The sequence below is a fragment of the Ictalurus punctatus genome, chromosome 3, assembly GCF_001660625.3.
Source record: "Ictalurus punctatus breed USDA103 chromosome 3, Coco_2.0, whole genome shotgun sequence".
In the NCBI taxonomy this organism is placed as follows: domain Eukaryota; kingdom Metazoa; phylum Chordata; class Actinopteri; order Siluriformes; family Ictaluridae; genus Ictalurus; species Ictalurus punctatus.
This window is the reverse complement of record NC_030418.2, coordinates 36,197,324-36,212,984: the sequence shown is the minus strand read 5'-3', so window position 1 is coordinate 36,212,984 and position 15,661 is coordinate 36,197,324. Positions and strand designations below refer to the sequence as shown.

Here is a 15,661-nt window from a genome sequence, read left to right as displayed (position 1 = left end):
TATATCAGGCAGGAAAAAGAATGAGAGAATGTGTATGGGGGTGTGTGTGTGTGTGTGTACCCCAAGTCGTGCGTTGTTCACCTCCTCCTGCTTCCCGCTCTGCTCCTGATACTCCTCCAACCTCCTCCTCCACCCATCATCACACTCCTGATATAGAGAGAATCAGACTAAGTAAAGACAAAATTGGAGAGGAGTTCATTTATGTACAAACATTACTGAGAGAGACAGACAGACACACAAAAACAGACAGACAGGTGGAAAGAAAGTCAGGAGAGTTTAAGAGATCAGGAAATGTTGCTTGAAACCCGAAGAGATACGTTACCCTGATTCTCAGATATTCTGAAGGTCCAGAAGAGAAATCTGAGGTGACAATTGTCAAAGTAGCACCTGCTCAGGCAGACAAGGCCCATTTTTGGGTAGACAAGCCCCCTGCTCAGGAAGCCAAGACCTCTGCTCAAGTAAACAAAGCCCATACATGGGAGGACGAGGCTCCTGCTCATGCAGACAAGACCCCTGGTTGGATAGACAAGGATCCTGCTCAGGTGGTCAAAGCCCCTTTTCAGGCAAACAAGGCCCCTGCTCAGGGCCCATGTTTGGGCAGACAACCCCTCTACTTGGGTGGACAAATCTCCTGTTCAATCAGACAAGACCCTCACTTGGGCAATCAAAACTCCTACTCAGGCAGACAAAGGCCCTGCCTAGGCGGACATCGCTCTGGCTTGGGTGGTCAACGCCCTGGCTTGGAGGGACGAGGCTCCGGTTCAAACAGACAAGATCCCTTCATGGGTAGACGAGGTTCCTGATCGGAGAGAAAAAGCCCTTGCTTTGGTAGACATGGCTCCAGCTCGGGTGGTCAAAGGCCTTACTCAGGTGAACTAAGTCCCTCCTCAGGCAGACAAAGCCCCTGCTTGTGTGGACAAGGGACAAGGTTCCTGCTCGGGCAGACGGGGCCCCTGCTCGGACAGACGGGGCCCCTGCTCGGACAGACGGGGCCCCTGCTTGGGTTGACAAGGCTGCAGCTAAGGTGGTCAAAGCCCCTGCTCAGGTAAATGAAGTCCCTGCTTGGGCAGACAAAGCCCTTGCTTGGCAAGACAAGGCAGCTGCACAGGCAGACGAAGCTGCTACTTTGGGTAAACAAAGCCACAAAATCCTTGCTTGGGCAGGTGAGGCTCCAGCTAAGGCAGAAAGGGCCCCTGCTTGGGTGGTAAAGCCCCCTGTTTGGGTAAACAAAGCCACTGCTCAGGTGAGCAGAGTCCCTGATCAGGCGAACAAAGCCCCTGCTTGGGTGAACAAGACCCCTACTTCTGAGGACAAAGCCCCTGCTGGGACAGATGAGGCCCCTTCTTGGACGGACTATGGCAAACAAGGCCCTTGGTGATTAGAAAAGGACCCTGCTTGGGTGAGCATGGTCCTGATGAGGTAAACAAAGGAGCTGCTCAGGTAGAAAAAGTCCATGCTCAAGGATCCAAATGCCTGTCGAGGCTCTTGCTCTGGGGTACGGGGCCTCCGCTTGGGCAGACAAGACCTTTGCTTGGGCAGACGAGGCCCCTGCTCAGGTATACCCAGTCCCTGATCCAGTTTACAGCTCCAGTGGCCAAAGTTCCTGTTCTAGGTTCCAGCTCCATTGAACAAAGTCCCTGCTCTAGGCACTGCTCATCCAATTAAAGCCCCTATTTAAGTAGACAAAGCCAAAAAGCCCCTTATTGGACACAATAACTACACTAGTGCAAGAAAAAAAGAGAAAAAAGTGTGTGCGCATGTGTTTGTGAGTGTGTGTATGCACACCTTGAGTCTGGTGTTATTTGTCTCCTCCTGCTTCCTGCTCTGCTCCTGCTGCGCCTCCAATCTCCTCCTCCACCCATCATCACACTCCTGATAAAGCAAAAGAGAGACGCACAGCAAGAGAGAGAGAGAAACAGAGAGTGTATGTGTCTATTGTTGTGTCACATCACTCAGTGTGTGTGTGTGTGTGTGTGTGTGTGAGAAAGAGAGTGTGTGTACCTGTAGGCATCGTGTCGTATCACTCAGTGTGTGTGTGTGTGTGTGTGAGAAAGAGAGTGTGTGTACCTGTAGGCATCGTGTCGTATTACTCAGTGTGTGTGTGTGTGTGTGTGTGTGTGTATCTGTAGGCGTCATGTCATATCACTCAGTGTGTGTGTGTACCTGTAGGCATTGTGTCGTATCACTCAGTGTGTGTGTGTGTGTGTGTGTGTGTGTGTGTGTGTGTGTGTGTACCTGTAGGCATCGTGTCGTATCACTCAGTTTGTGTGTGTGTGTGTGTGTACCCGTTGGCGTTGTGTCGTATCACTCAGTGTGTGTGTGTGTGTGTGTGTGTGTGTACCCGTTGGCGTCGTGTCGTATCACTCAGTGTGTGTGTGTGTGTGTGTGTGTGTGTGTGTGTGTACCTGTAGGTGTCGTGTCGTATCACTCAGTGTGTGTGTGTGTGAGAAAGAGAGTGTGTGTACCTGTAGGCATCGTGTCGTATCACTCAGTGTGTGTGTGTGTGTGTGTGTGTGTACCTGTAGGCATCGTGTCGTATCACTCAGTTTGTGTGTGTGTGTGTGTGTGTGTACCCGTTGGCGTCGTGTCGTATCACTCAGTGTGTGTGTATGTGTGTGTGTACCTGTAGGCGTCGTGTCGTATCACTCAGTGTGTGTGTGTGTGTGTGTGTGTGTGTGTGTGTACCTGTAGGCGTCGTGTCGTATCACTCAGTGTGTGTGTGTGTGTGTGTGTGTGTGTGTGTACCTGTAGGCGTCGTGTCGTATCACTCAGTGTGTGTGTGTGTACCCGTTGGCGTCGTGTCGTATCACTCAGTGTGTGTGTGTGTGTGTGTACCTGTAGGCGTCGTGTCGTATCACTCAGTGTGTGTGTGTGTGAGAAAGAGAGTGTGTGTACCTGTAGGCATCGTGTCGTATCACTCAGTGTGTGTGTGTGTGTGTGTGTGTGAGAAAGAGAGTGTGTGTACCTGTAGGCATCGTGTCGTATCACTCAGTGTGTGTGTGTGTGTGTGTGAGTGAGAAAGAGAATGTGTGTACCTGTAGGCATTGTGTCGTATCACTCAGTGTGTGTGTGTGTGTGTGTGTGTGTGTGTGTGTGTGTACCTGTAGGCGTCGTGTTGCATCACTCAGTGTGTGCTGAAGTTCTACCAGCTCCTTCTTCATCGTATGGCGCTCATCTTCACCAACACGATGCTGCTGCAGGAGTCCGCTCACTTCCTGTCGCTGTGACGTCACTTCCTGTCGGATGGCCACAGGGTTTAGGCGGAACTTGTCAAACACCACTACAACCCCCCCTCATACCACAAGGTACACACACACACACAGTCTGGGAGTGCTGGGAGCATGGCAGTGGGCAGGTTCGTGGATGGTTAAGGGTTGTGGGAGATCATTAATTCCTGTGAGAGCAGAACTGGCGTAATGAGAGATTCAGGAAGTGGGCGTGGCCAAGCTCAGAATGCTGATAATGAGGGTGGGAAATGAGGACCACACCAGGACCGGTACGAGACGAGCTTTACGGAAGTGAAGAGGGAGTGAATAGGATCAGGAACTCCCGGGGGGGATCTCCAAAAAAAAATGAAAGAACGAAAGAAAGAAAGAAGCTCATTATGTTACAAAAATGTAAAGAAGTTGCCGCGGCAACAGCGCAGAGAGGCGGGATTCAGCAGACCATCACATGATCGCGGAAGGAAAAAAAGTAATTAATCAGCACTCAGCCTTCATTCTGTGCCAACTCTCAATGAGATGATGGATGACAGCGGTGTGGAGGATATTACCCACAATCCTCAGCACTAACAAGCTTCACTCATTAACTCTCTAACGGGCAAACTGTGATCCGAGCGCTTAGCTTAGCATAGCGGCTACATCCGCTGTGTACGTACAGTCGTATCGAGAATAACAAAGGTCTTCTGGAATTTAAAGGTGGATTAACACACAGAGGTTCATCCATCACACACTCATCCATGCTGTCAGAGCGTGTGTGTGTGTGTGTGTGTGAGAGAGAGAGAGAGAGGTGCTTTGGAAGAAATGTTCTACGGAGAAAGTTGAAGGGAAGTTTAGTGAGTTTTCAGAGTAATATGAGGAGATGAGGAGATCTAGTACAGAGATGTTCTAACAGCACGAGAAACTCTCTGTGTTCAGTGGTGAAAACTCTACCAGGAGATTTTATCGCCACGGTAACACGGGTTCCGGGTAACAAATCGCAACCACAAATCGGACCGATCGGCTTGGAGCAAAGTGATATGAATCTGACGAGTCAGAGTTAACCCTTCGGCGTCTGGGGAGAAGAAGTGCACTACGAAGGGAAAGAACTTTCAAGGACAGACCCGATCCCTGCCTCTTCCCGATCTCCACCTCTACAGAAGATACAGCGTTTCAGCAGACGGTGTAGTTCATCTCCGCCTGCATGCACCCGCACGTTAGAAACCTGACACGCCGAAGACACGCCCCTTACTGTCCCAAAAACTGTCCGTGGCATTATTCCCGTCCTAACATACTGTCACAAACTGCTCTTTATTTCTCTCGTATTTAAATAATAATTGTACATTTATATGAAATGAAATATGTCGGAGTTTTGAACACGTTTCTCACCGCGAGTGTGTAACAGTAACACTAAAACTTATACAGGTACACATCAGGAAAGTTCCGGAGCGTGTGGTTTCTGCGGTTAGTGTGGGTTTAACTCCTCATATTTCTGCAGGATAATTTCTTGCTCTCGAAGCTGTGTTTGTTCATCAGGCCTCAGCTGCTTGAAACACTATTACTGAAGTACACTGGATCAGATTTAAAAAAACCCTCCCAAAACCTGTCTGAGCCCGTAGTGACGCTTGCTCCCGCAGTGCTGCTGATTTCCCTCCACAACACTGAACGGAATCGTTATCTTTAATAAATAAAACCCGTAACCGTCCATGCAAACTTTCTGTGGAATTACAAAGGTTATTTATTTATTTCATTAACTCGTGCGGGTTTTTTGGATTAGTTATTGTTTTATTAAACAGGTGTTGGGATTTAAGGCTCGTTAACGGAGCAGTTCTCCTTCTCGGTGTGTTTGCGCTCTAACAGATGGGTTAGTGAAATAGTTTGATGGTTGATCTTCGAGATTAAAACCAACTGCTCCCTAATCCCCGCCCCTTCCAACTGCTCCCTAATCCCCGCCCCGTCCAACTGCTCCCTAATCCCCGCCCCGTCCAACTGCTCCCTAATCCCCGCCCCTTCCAACTGCTCCCTAATCCCCGCCCCGTCCAACTGCTCCCTAATCCCCGCCCCTTCCAACTGCTCCCTAATCCCCGCCCCGTCCAACTGCTCCCTAGTCCCCGCCCCGTCCAACTGCTCCCTAATCCCCGCCCCGTCCAACTGCTCCCTAATCCCCGCCCCGTCCAACTGCTCCCTAATCCCCGCCCCGTCCAACTGCTCCCTAATCCCCGCCCCGTCCAACTGCTCCCTAATCCCCGCCCCGTCCAACTGCTCCCTAATCCCCGCCCCGTCCAACTGCTCCCTAATCCCCGCCCCTTCCAACTGCTCCCTAATCCCCGCCCCGTCCAACTGCTCCCTAATCCCCGCCCCTTCCAACTGCTCCCTAATCCCCGCCCCGTCCAACTGCTCCCTAGTCCCCGCCCCGTCCAACTGCTCCCTAATCCCCGCCCCGTCCAACTGCTCCCTAGTCCCCGCCCCGTCCAACTGCTCCCTAGTCCCCGCCCCGTCCAACTGCTCCCTAGTCCCCGCCCCGTCCAACTGCTCCCTAGTCCCCGCCCCGTCCAACTGCTCCCTAGTCCCCGCCCCGTCCAACTGCTCCCTAGTCCCCGCCCCGTCCAACTGCTCCCTAGTCCCCGCCCCGTCCAACTGCTCCCTAGTCCCCGCCCCGTCCAACTGCTCCCTAGTCCCCGCCCCGTCCAACTGCTCCCTAGTCCCCGCCCCGTCCAACTCCTCCCTAGTCCCCGCCCCGTCCAACTGCTCCCTAGTCCCCGCCCCGTCCAACTGCTCCCTAGTCCCCGCCCCGTCCAACTGCTCCCTAGTCCCCGCCCCGTCCAACTGCTCCCTAGTCCCCGCCCCGTCCAACTGCTCCCTAGTCCCCGCCCCGTCCAACTGCTCCCTAGTCCCCGCCCAACTGCTCCCTAATCCCCGCCCCGTCCAACTGCTATTTACAATTTATTACACTCAGACCTTTTCATTCACTCTCGCACATACACAGTCACACTCGCACGCACACTCGCACGCACACTCGCACGCACACTCGCACGCACACTCGCACGCACACTCTGATGAAGAGCAGACGATGTGTTACCTTCTCCAGCTCCTGGATCTTGTAATCTTTCGCTTGCAGGATTTCCAGAACTTTCCGATCTTTAGCTTCCGCTTTCTGTTTCTCACTGACAGGAGACAGACAGAGAGAGAGATAGAGAGAGAGAGAGAGAGAGATAGAGAGAGTGTGAGAGAGAGAAAGAAAGAAAGAGAGAGAGAGAGAGAGAGAGAGAGAGAGAGAGAGAATCAGCACGTGTACACACTGTGCACTGCACAGATTCACATCTAGATCTCTTTAGAATCTCAGTGTGTGTTAGAAGGCTCTACTGAGAACATTTAACGTTTCCATCAGAAGGACGGGCAGAACACTCCTCTATTTTTTTACTTCCTTCTCTACTGGATCTTCCCCCACTCTTCCCTGCAGAACGTTTCTCCTTCTGAGATGCTGCTGGGACGTTTGCATGCAGGTCATGTGTAAGATCTACACACAGATTTTCAATGACGTAGCGGTCAGGGGAGGGTGGGGTGGGGTGGAGTGGATGGAGTGAAGGCCGTTCCCAAAGCTCAGCGTGCGGTTCTTGGAGTAACTTGTGGTGATGTTCAGGTGTGTTTCGGGTCATTGTGCTGTTGCAGATTTTTTCCCCCCGATTCAGTCTGCTCAGCGGCTGTGTCACAGCTCCTTCCTGATATCTACCGGAATCCAGTCTTCCCTCTGACTCAACCCCAAAGCACAGCAGACCCACCTCCATGTTTAACAGTTGGTACGGTGGTCTTTTTATCAAACGCTACTCCTCTGGTTCTCCAAACATACCCTTGGTGATTGTGGAAATGGAAAGAGTTCCATTTTTACTTCATCTGTCCACAATTTGTTTCAGAAAAGACTTTTGTGATGAGGTCAGGGCTCCTGCTGATGACTCTTCCATGCAGATCATGTAGAGTAGGATGGAGAACCACCACTCCTGTGTCAGATTAACCTTCCTGCAGGTCCTCAGTGTGATATAGAGGCACTTCTGGTCTTCCAGATCTTGCCTTGAAAGCCACTGTTCCTTTAACCGACATTTCACTTAACTGAGTGAACTGCACACTGGGAGCACTCCGATATTTTTAATAGCCTTCCTTTTCTTTCTAAGCATCAATTAGCTTCGTTTTCAGATCCTCAGTCAGCTGCTTAGAGGAGCCCATGGACGTTGAGCGTTAGCTTGAAGAGTCAGAGAATTTATTACGCACTGGAATGTTTATTCCTAATGACGGCTCTTGACCTGAGTAACGTGTCCTAATGAGATAATTAAAGCCTAACGAGTTAATGAAGTTCTGAGACTTTACAGCTGGAAGGGTGTCCACACTTTTCCATACAGCTCTGTACGGGTTCCGTGACATCGTTACCTGTTTACACAACTTTATAACTTGTGTTTGAGAGTGAACTTGGGCAATTAGGGCAGTGGAGTGTGTGTGCAGCTGATCTCTGGCCTTCAGGGCTCTCTCTCTCTCTCTATCTATCTCTCTGTGTGTGTGTCTCTCTCTGTGTCTCTTTCATGATGCAACGGGATTATTGTGCTTGGAGATGAAACGCTGGGCGTTATGATGGGAATACCGGCACTATACAGGGGAATAAAACACTCCGAGTTGGCTTTGAGCGGCGCGGCGCGTCCCTCGAGCAGGTAGAAGAGCTGGTCTCCGGGTATTAGTAATTATCCTGACATCAAAAACACAGCGAATCCGGAGAGATGGAGGAGAGGAGAGCAGCGCGGGTCAGCGGGGACGGATCGTTCTTCCCCTGACGGATCACTCTTTTATTCGCTCTCTCGTTCCCTCGTTCCTCCCGAGGCCCTCGCTACCTCCTCACACCCTCGCTCATGTTTAACCGCGCACCAAACCGACCATCCGACCCCTACAAGCCCGAGCGGAGCTCCCAGAAGGCCGTGCGCTCGACTGGAGCCGGCACGGTTATCATCGTGTCGACGCCCCTCGTGTTCTCGGTCTCGGGTGGAACCGTGTCGGTTCTCTGAGGACCAGCAGACACACTGTGGAGGGAGATTTACACGATTTCCCCTCTCTCTCTCTCTCACACACACACACACACACACACACACACACACACACACACACACACACACTCAACTCAGCCTTTGTAAATCAGTGAGGAAGAACGTTTAGGTTTCACAGCCTTGCGGTTTTGGGTAGAATCTGATCACATGACCAAACAGTCACGAAATCTTTCAGAAATAATCCTTAAAGCAGACAAATTGGACAATTTTGCATATTTGAAGCCGTTACATGCTCTACTGTTACATATTCTAGCCCGTAGATTTGAATTAGCATGGAAATGATGATTATTATAGTGCAGAGTCAGCGTTATTTATATTACACTCAGGTCCAGAAGTATTTGGACAGTGACACAATTCCGGTGACGTTGCCTCTGTGCACCACCGCAGTGGATTAGGAATGATGTGATGTGACTGGAGTGTCGACCTTCAGCTTTAATTCAAGGCGTTTAACGAAAGCGTTGCGTTAAGCGTTCCGGCCGACATTTTGTTGCAGGCGTTTTTAGTTTTTTCCTGAGAGAGTGTTCAGTGCGCTCCACATCTTGTGCACTGGAGAAGAGAGAGAGAGAGCTTTTAGCCGTTTGTTCACCCTGACGTACTTTTCCTTACACAAACTGAAGCTTCTGATTAAAACAAACGGAGGGAAAACACGCCGAGGATTTGGCGTGTCGATGAAAGCGCACTTCCCGAGCCCGGTCTCTGCGCTGGGCTTTGCGTAGAGCCGATGATGGACACCGGCGAGGATCGGCGCTAATCTCAGGACGTATTCGTCCGTCGAGAAAGCGTCTTAAAGCAGACGTGTGGAGTCGGTCACGTATGAAACGAGCGAGTTCCCATGCCGCTCGCTAGAACGCAGCTCACTCCCTCCGCGGGTCATCTTAGCCACCCTAAATCTGCTGTTTATCCCTTAAAGAAGGGCACTTGGCTGAGCTTTTCTTCTGCGGGACGTGAAGTGAGCGAGCGTGTTTTCATTAGAGGGAGGTTCTGCGGCCGGGGAAATCTGCAGAGGATGAGGGAGGATTAGAGCCGCCTTGCCTCGGCTCTCTGACGCCTTTATAACCGCACCGCAAAAAAAGAAAAAGAAAAAAGGGAGAAACAAAATGAGAAAAAAGGGAACCGGGACTCCCGATGCACTGAGGGTTCTGCAGAGACGCACGTCTCAAGCTCCACGCTTAACCCAGCGCCAGACCCTCCAGGGCTTCCACACTAGTCTGCAACATCTTTTGTTTTTAATAAAAAGGGTTCTTTGGATAACTGAGGGTCCCTAGCTCCCTGAAACAGGTTCTTTCCAGGTGAGAAGCAGCTCCGAGGTTCTTTAACACCTTTATAACGTGACAAAAAAAAGTGTTTCACATGCTACACAGGAAACTGCTCTCTTACAAGATTAGAACCCATAAAGAACCCTTCCTGGTGTAAAGGCACTGTTAAATGGGGGTTTATTTTCATTCTTAAAAAAAAAAAAAAAAAAAAAGTGTGCATTCTTAAGGGTTCTGCAGTTTGTCTCTCTGGCAAAAGTTCTATCTGGAACCCTAGGACTCCTAGAGATGTTTCCTTTCCAGACATTATTTTAAACAGAACCCTGGAGGAACCCATCTCGTTCTGTTGTGATAATTCAGCATCCTGTCAGGTTTGGACACGAACACGATCGTTATATAATTAAGGGTTCCACTTGGAATCGTTCCGATGGGAAAACTGTTGTGCGGTTGTATGCAGAACCGTTACGGATTCCCTCCGAGATACAGACGAAGAACCTTTACGGAATGTAAATTTCCTTTCAAAACAAAAAAAACTGTTCTTAAGGATCCTGTGTCTGTGGCAAAACCCTGAAAGGTTCTATGTGGAACGACAGAACAGAGTGTTTCCTCTTCGGAAACAAGGAGAACCCTGGAAGAGCCCATTCCTACGTGCTGTAATTCTATAATCTGCCAGGTTTGGGCACTAATGAAGGGCTCCAGAAAGGGTTCTAGTTGAGCCGTGTTGATGGGACTGTGGGGTTCTACGCAGAACCGTGAGGGATCGATAATGTGTCAGAGCTGATGTTAGAGAGAGTTAATCAACACCTTCTGACCAATCAGGATGGAGTATGAGACTCACCGCTCCACCACTAAACTCACGGCCTGCGTCAGGTCCGGATTCGCCGCCTGGAGCCGTTTCCATAGCGACCACACAAACTCCTTATCCGCCTGTTTAAAAAGAACAACATCTCACTCGTTTCATCACGTTACACTGGGTTAAGAGTAACGATCACCTCATCCAGCTAACAAGTGCAGCTCTCCGAGTGCTCGCACACACACGCGCGCACGCACTCACGCGCACACACTCACGCACTCACGCGCACACACTCACGCGCACGTATTTAATAACAGAAGTCTTTAAACAGTATATGAATATTAATGAGTCGTTATTATATACTTCAGTTATTATGTAAATAAAATTAAACAAAAATCAAGGAAATAAATATTTCTTGTCTAATAAGGTCTTAATCTCTTTGTATGAATGTTCTTGTGTTAAAGTTTAGATTTCAGTCAGATTTTCTCATCTACAGCGAGGGTGCCAATACTTATAGTAACGCTGTATTCATAATATCACTTTATAAAATATCGCTTTTATTAATGTGAACTGAATTAACGGTTCTGATCAGAGTTCTAGTTCTCTTCTCCTCTCTTCTCTCTCTCCTCCTCTCCTCTCCCTCTCTCCCTCCTCCTCTCCCTCTCTCCCTTCTCCTCCTCTCCCTCTCTCCCTCCTCCTCTCCCTCTCTCCCTTCTCCTCCTCCTCTCCCTCTCTCCCTCCTCCTCTCCCTCTCTCCCTCCTCCTCTCCCTCTCTCCCTCCTCCTCTCCCTCTCTCCCTCCTCCTCTCTCCCTCCTCCTCTCCCTCTCTCCCTTCTCCTCCTCTCCCTCTCTCCCTCCTCCTCCTCTCCCTCTCTCCCTCCTCCTCTCCTCTCCCTCTCTCCCTTCTCCTCCTCTCCCTCTCTCCCTCCTCCTCTCCCTCTCTCCCTTCTCCTCCTCTCCCTCTCTCCCTCCTCCTCTCCCTCTCTCCCTTCTCCTCTCCTCTCCCTCTCTCCCTTCTCCTCCTCTCCTCTCCCTCTCTCCCTTCTCCTCCTCTCCTCTCCCTCTCTCCCTTCTTCTCTCCTCCTCTCCTCTCCCTTCTCCTCCTCTCCCTCTCTCGCTTCTCCTCCTCTCCCTCTCTCGCTTCTCCTCCTCTCCCTCTCTCGCTTCTCCTCCTCTCCCTCTCTCCCTCCTCCTCTCCTCTCCCTCTCTCCCTTCTTCTCTCCTTCTCTCCCTTCTCCTCCTCTCCCTCTCGCCCTCCTCCTCTCCTCTCCCTCTCTCCCTTCTCCTCCTCTCCCTCTCTCCCTCCTCCTCTCCCTCTCTCCCTTCTCCTCCTCTCCCTCTCTCCCTCCTCCTCTCCCTTCTCCTCCTCTCCTCTCCCTCTCTCCCTTCTCCTCCTCTCCTCTCCCTCTCTCCCTTCTTCTCTCCTCCTCTCCTCTCCCTTCTCCTCCTCTCCCTCTCTCGCTTCTCCTCCTCTCCCTCTCTCGCTTCTCCTCCTCTCCCTCTCTCCGTTCTCCTCCTCTCCCTCTCTCCCTTCTTCTCTCCTCCTCTCCTCTCCCTCTCTCCCTTCTCCTCCTCTCCCTCTCTCCCTTCTCCTCCTCTCCTCTCTCCTCCTCTCCGTTCTCCTCCTCTCCCTCTCTCCCTTCTTCTCTCCTCCTCTCCTCTCCCTCTCTCCCTTCTTCTCTCCTCCTCTCCCCTCCCTCTCTCCCTTCTCCCTTCTCCTCCTCTCCCTCTCTCCCTCCTCCTCTCCCTCTCTCCCTTCTCCTCCTCTCCCTCTCTCCCTCCTCCTCTCCCTCTCTCCCTTCTCCTCCTCTCCCTCTCTCCCTCCTCCTCTCCCTTCTCCTCCTCTCCTCTCCCTCTCTCCCTTCTCCTCCTCTCCTCTCCCTCTCTCCCTTCTTCTCTCCTCCTCTCCTCTCCCTTCTCCTCCTCTCCCTCTCTCGCTTCTCCTCCTCTCCCTCTCTCGCTTCTCCTCCTCTCCCTCTCTCCGTTCTCCTCCTCTCCCTCTCTCCCTTCTTCTCTCCTCCTCTCCTCTCCCTCTCTCCCTTCTCCTCCTCTCCCTCTCTCCCTTCTCCTCCTCTCCTCTCTCCTCCTCTCCGTTCTCCTCCTCTCCCTCTCTCCCTTCTTCTCTCCTCCTCTCCTCTCCCTCTCTCCCTTCTTCTCTCCTCCTCTCCCCTCCCTCTCTCCCTTCTCCCTTCTCCTCCTCTCCCTCTCTCCCTCCTCCTCTCCCTCTCTCCCTTCTCCTCCTCTCCCTCTCTCCCTTCTCCTCCTCTCCCTCTCTCCCTCCTCCTCTCCCTTCTCCTCCTCTCCCTCTCTCCCTTCTTCTCTCCTCCTCTCCTCTCCCTCTCTCCCTTCTTCTCTCCTCCTCTCCCCTCCCTCTCTCCCTTCTCCCTTCTCCTCCTCTCCCTCTCTCCCTCCTCCTCTCCCTCTCTCCCTTCTCCTCCTCTCCCTCTCTCCCTCCTCCTCTCCCTCTCTCCCTTCTCCTCCTCTCCCTCTCTCCCTCCTCCTCTCCCTTCTCCTCCTCTCCTCTCCCTCTCTCCCTTCTCCTCCTCTCCTCTCCCTCTCTCCCTTCTTCTCTCCTCCTCTCCTCTCCCTTCTCCTCCTCTCCCTCTCTCGCTTCTCCTCCTCTCCCTCTCTCGCTTCTCCTCCTCTCCCTCTCTCCGTTCTCCTCCTCTCCCTCTCTCCCTTCTTCTCTCCTCCTCTCCTCTCCCTCTCTCCCTTCTTCTCTCCTCCTCTCCTCTCCCTCTCTCCCTTCTCCTCCTCTCCCTCTCTCCCTTCTCCTCCTCTCCTCTCTCCTCCTCTCCGTTCTCCTCCTCTCCCTCTCTCCCTTCTTCTCTCCTCCTCTCCTCTCCCTCTCTCCCTTCTTCTCTCCTCCTCTCCCCTCCCTCTCTCCCTTCTCCCTTCTCCTCCTCTCCCTCTCTCCCTCCTCCTCTCCCTCTCTCCCTTCTCCTCCTCTCCCTCTCTCCCTTCTCCTCCTCTCCCTCTCTCCCTCCTCCTCTCCCTTCTCCTCCTCTCCTCTCCTCTCCCTCTCTCCCTTCTCCTCCTCTCCTCTCCCTCTCTCCCTTCTTCTCTCCTCCTCTCCTCTCCCTTCTCCTCCTCTCCCTCTCTCGCTTCTCCTCCTCTCCCTCTCTCGCTTCTCCTCCTCTCCCTCTCTCCCTTCTTCTCTCCTCCTCTCCTCTCCCTCTCTCCCTTCTCCTCCTCTCCCTCTCTCCCTTCTCCTCCTCCTCTCCTCTCTCCTCCTCTCCGTTCTCCTCCTCTCCCTCTCTCCCTTCTTCTCTCCTCCTCTCCTCTCCCTCTCTTCCTTCTTCTCTCCTCCTCTCCCCTCCCTCTCTCCCTTCTCCTCCTCTCCTCTCCCTTCTCCTCTCCCTTCTCCCCTCCTCTCCCTTCTTCTCCTCTCCTATCCCTTCTCCTCCTCTCCCTTCTTCTCCTCTCCTCCAGACTCATTTTTAAGCTGTACAGATTCTCCATGTTCAGTGGTATTATTTTATGATTATGAGATTATGAAGCCGAGTGTTTTGGTGGTTACGTTATTTACAGAATAATCGGATTCTTCCTCAACATTTTCACAAAGTTCCCAGAGCTAGAAACGAGTTTATGGTGTTTATCATTAATAATAATCATTATAATAATCATTATTATTATAATTACTGTCATTTTCTCTCACTTTTTATTATAGTATTATGATCATTGTTATTGTTGTTAATGTGTGTGACCTGACACTGAGCGAGCTCCTGACTCAGACTCCTGACTTCCTCCTGCAGCAGCAGCTCTCTCTGTCTCTCACTGGAGGACATCATCTGATCTGAGAGAGGGGGAGAGAGGGGGAGAGAGAGAGAGAGAGAGAGAGAGAGGGGGAGGGAGAATATTTAATGAAAGAAGAGAGGTGTAATTGTGGGATATAATCTCAGAACCTTAAACTCAGATCAAATTCATCCTTCTTTAATGAATTAACTTTCAGCTTTTGTGTCTACATTACTTACTTACAATGTCACTTAAATATCTGCTGCATTTATATATTTTATTCGCACGTCTGAACATTACTTATTTATTTATTTATAAGCAATAATAATTTATTGCATCTCTACGTTCTCTTTCTTCGCCGTAAAACACTTTGAGCTGTATAAAATGCGCTGTTTAAAAATAAATAAACAAACAATAATTTAATAATAATAATAAATTATATTAAGTAAGAATAATTGAAAAACTGCAGTGTGAAAGAAAAACAGAAATAAAGTAACAGAAATAACACGTAAAAAAAGATAACTGATATAAATAACAGCGTATAAATTATATTTATAATATAATATAAGTGTTAATATGCAAATGTGTTAGAATATAAAAGCATATAATAATTAATTATAATGAAATAAAAAGGCAGGAGTTATAATAATAAACATTATATTCTCTCTCTCTAAATATATATATATATATATATATATATATATATATATATATATATATATATATATATATATATATATGTATATATATATACACACATACATACATAAAACGTGTGTAGAAATAGAATAAAAGTACAATAATTAAAATAGTATAAAAGTAATATAAATGTAAAAGTATTATTGCTGAAATAATATAAACTAGTTTAATATATACATATACATATACATATATACATATACATACATACATATATGTTTTAAACCGTGCTCTCTCTACAGAGCTTGTTAACTAGCTATCTATCAGAAATGATTTAAGACTAATCTTTTTTTAAAGCTGAAGTACTCTAAAGTTAGAGGAATTGTTTGTGAAGTTTATAAAAACGCCTCGGAAAGAAGTTTATAAAGATTTGAGCGACTCACGCGCGCAGCGTCACTGGATCAGAGATGCTAAAAGAATGCATTCAAATCCCGACCGTGAAGAAACAGAAACAGTTTACAGAAGACGAGAGTCTAAAATAAACATCACTGTAAAATAAAGTCTCATAAACACATTCTGATCAAGTAAATCACGCGGTCATCATTTTTAATCGGAATCTAATCGAAGCGTTGCTAACTGTTTGTTTACTCTTTCAAACCGACGCGCCGTTTTCCGTGTTGCCGTCTTTGCGACATTTGCGACATCGTTTACGGCATGGTTGTAGTTCTGAGCGTGGGAGTTGTAGTCTATTAGCAACATTTACCCGCTCAGCATACATTTAAATGGTAAAACTACTCTTTCGCTACAGATAAGGAGATAATTTTACAGAAAAGTGTAATAGGAGTAGAGAAGAGAGTTGTATAGTGATTTCTATGGCAATGCATGTCTATTAAGGCTTTATATAGATGATAGCTGAGGATTTACACAATCTAGAGCTAGCACTCAACGTCTCAGAGCAAACTG

The 15,661-nt window shown here is 49.5% G+C and overlaps 1 protein-coding gene across 5 annotated transcripts in view; it reads right to left on the bottom strand.

Moving 5' to 3' along the window:
* cntln (centlein, centrosomal protein) overlaps positions 1 to 15,395 on the bottom strand; it is a 103,670-nt gene extending 88,275 nt beyond the window's left edge. For 4 of the 5 annotated variants that reach the window (XR_008396362.1, XM_053679929.1, XM_053679932.1 and 1 more), the window contains exons 1-7: positions 15,142 to 15,395; positions 14,032 to 14,120; positions 10,370 to 10,458; positions 6,277 to 6,361; positions 3,102 to 3,236; positions 1,786 to 1,872; positions 61 to 147 (exon numbers count right to left, since the gene is read on the bottom strand). Coding sequence is in view for 4 of the 5 variants with exons in the window: in XM_053679929.1 (XP_053535904.1) it covers positions 61 to 147; positions 1,786 to 1,872; positions 3,102 to 3,236; positions 6,277 to 6,361; positions 10,370 to 10,458; positions 14,032 to 14,115 (567 nt within the window). In the remaining variant the exon portion in view is untranslated. The remainder of the gene's footprint in view (positions 1 to 60; positions 148 to 1,785; positions 1,873 to 3,101; positions 3,237 to 6,276; positions 6,362 to 10,369; positions 10,459 to 14,031; positions 14,121 to 15,141) is intronic. The other variant, XM_053679930.1, reaches the window with a different exon arrangement.
* Between the last annotated feature and the right edge of the window lie 266 nt (positions 15,396 to 15,661).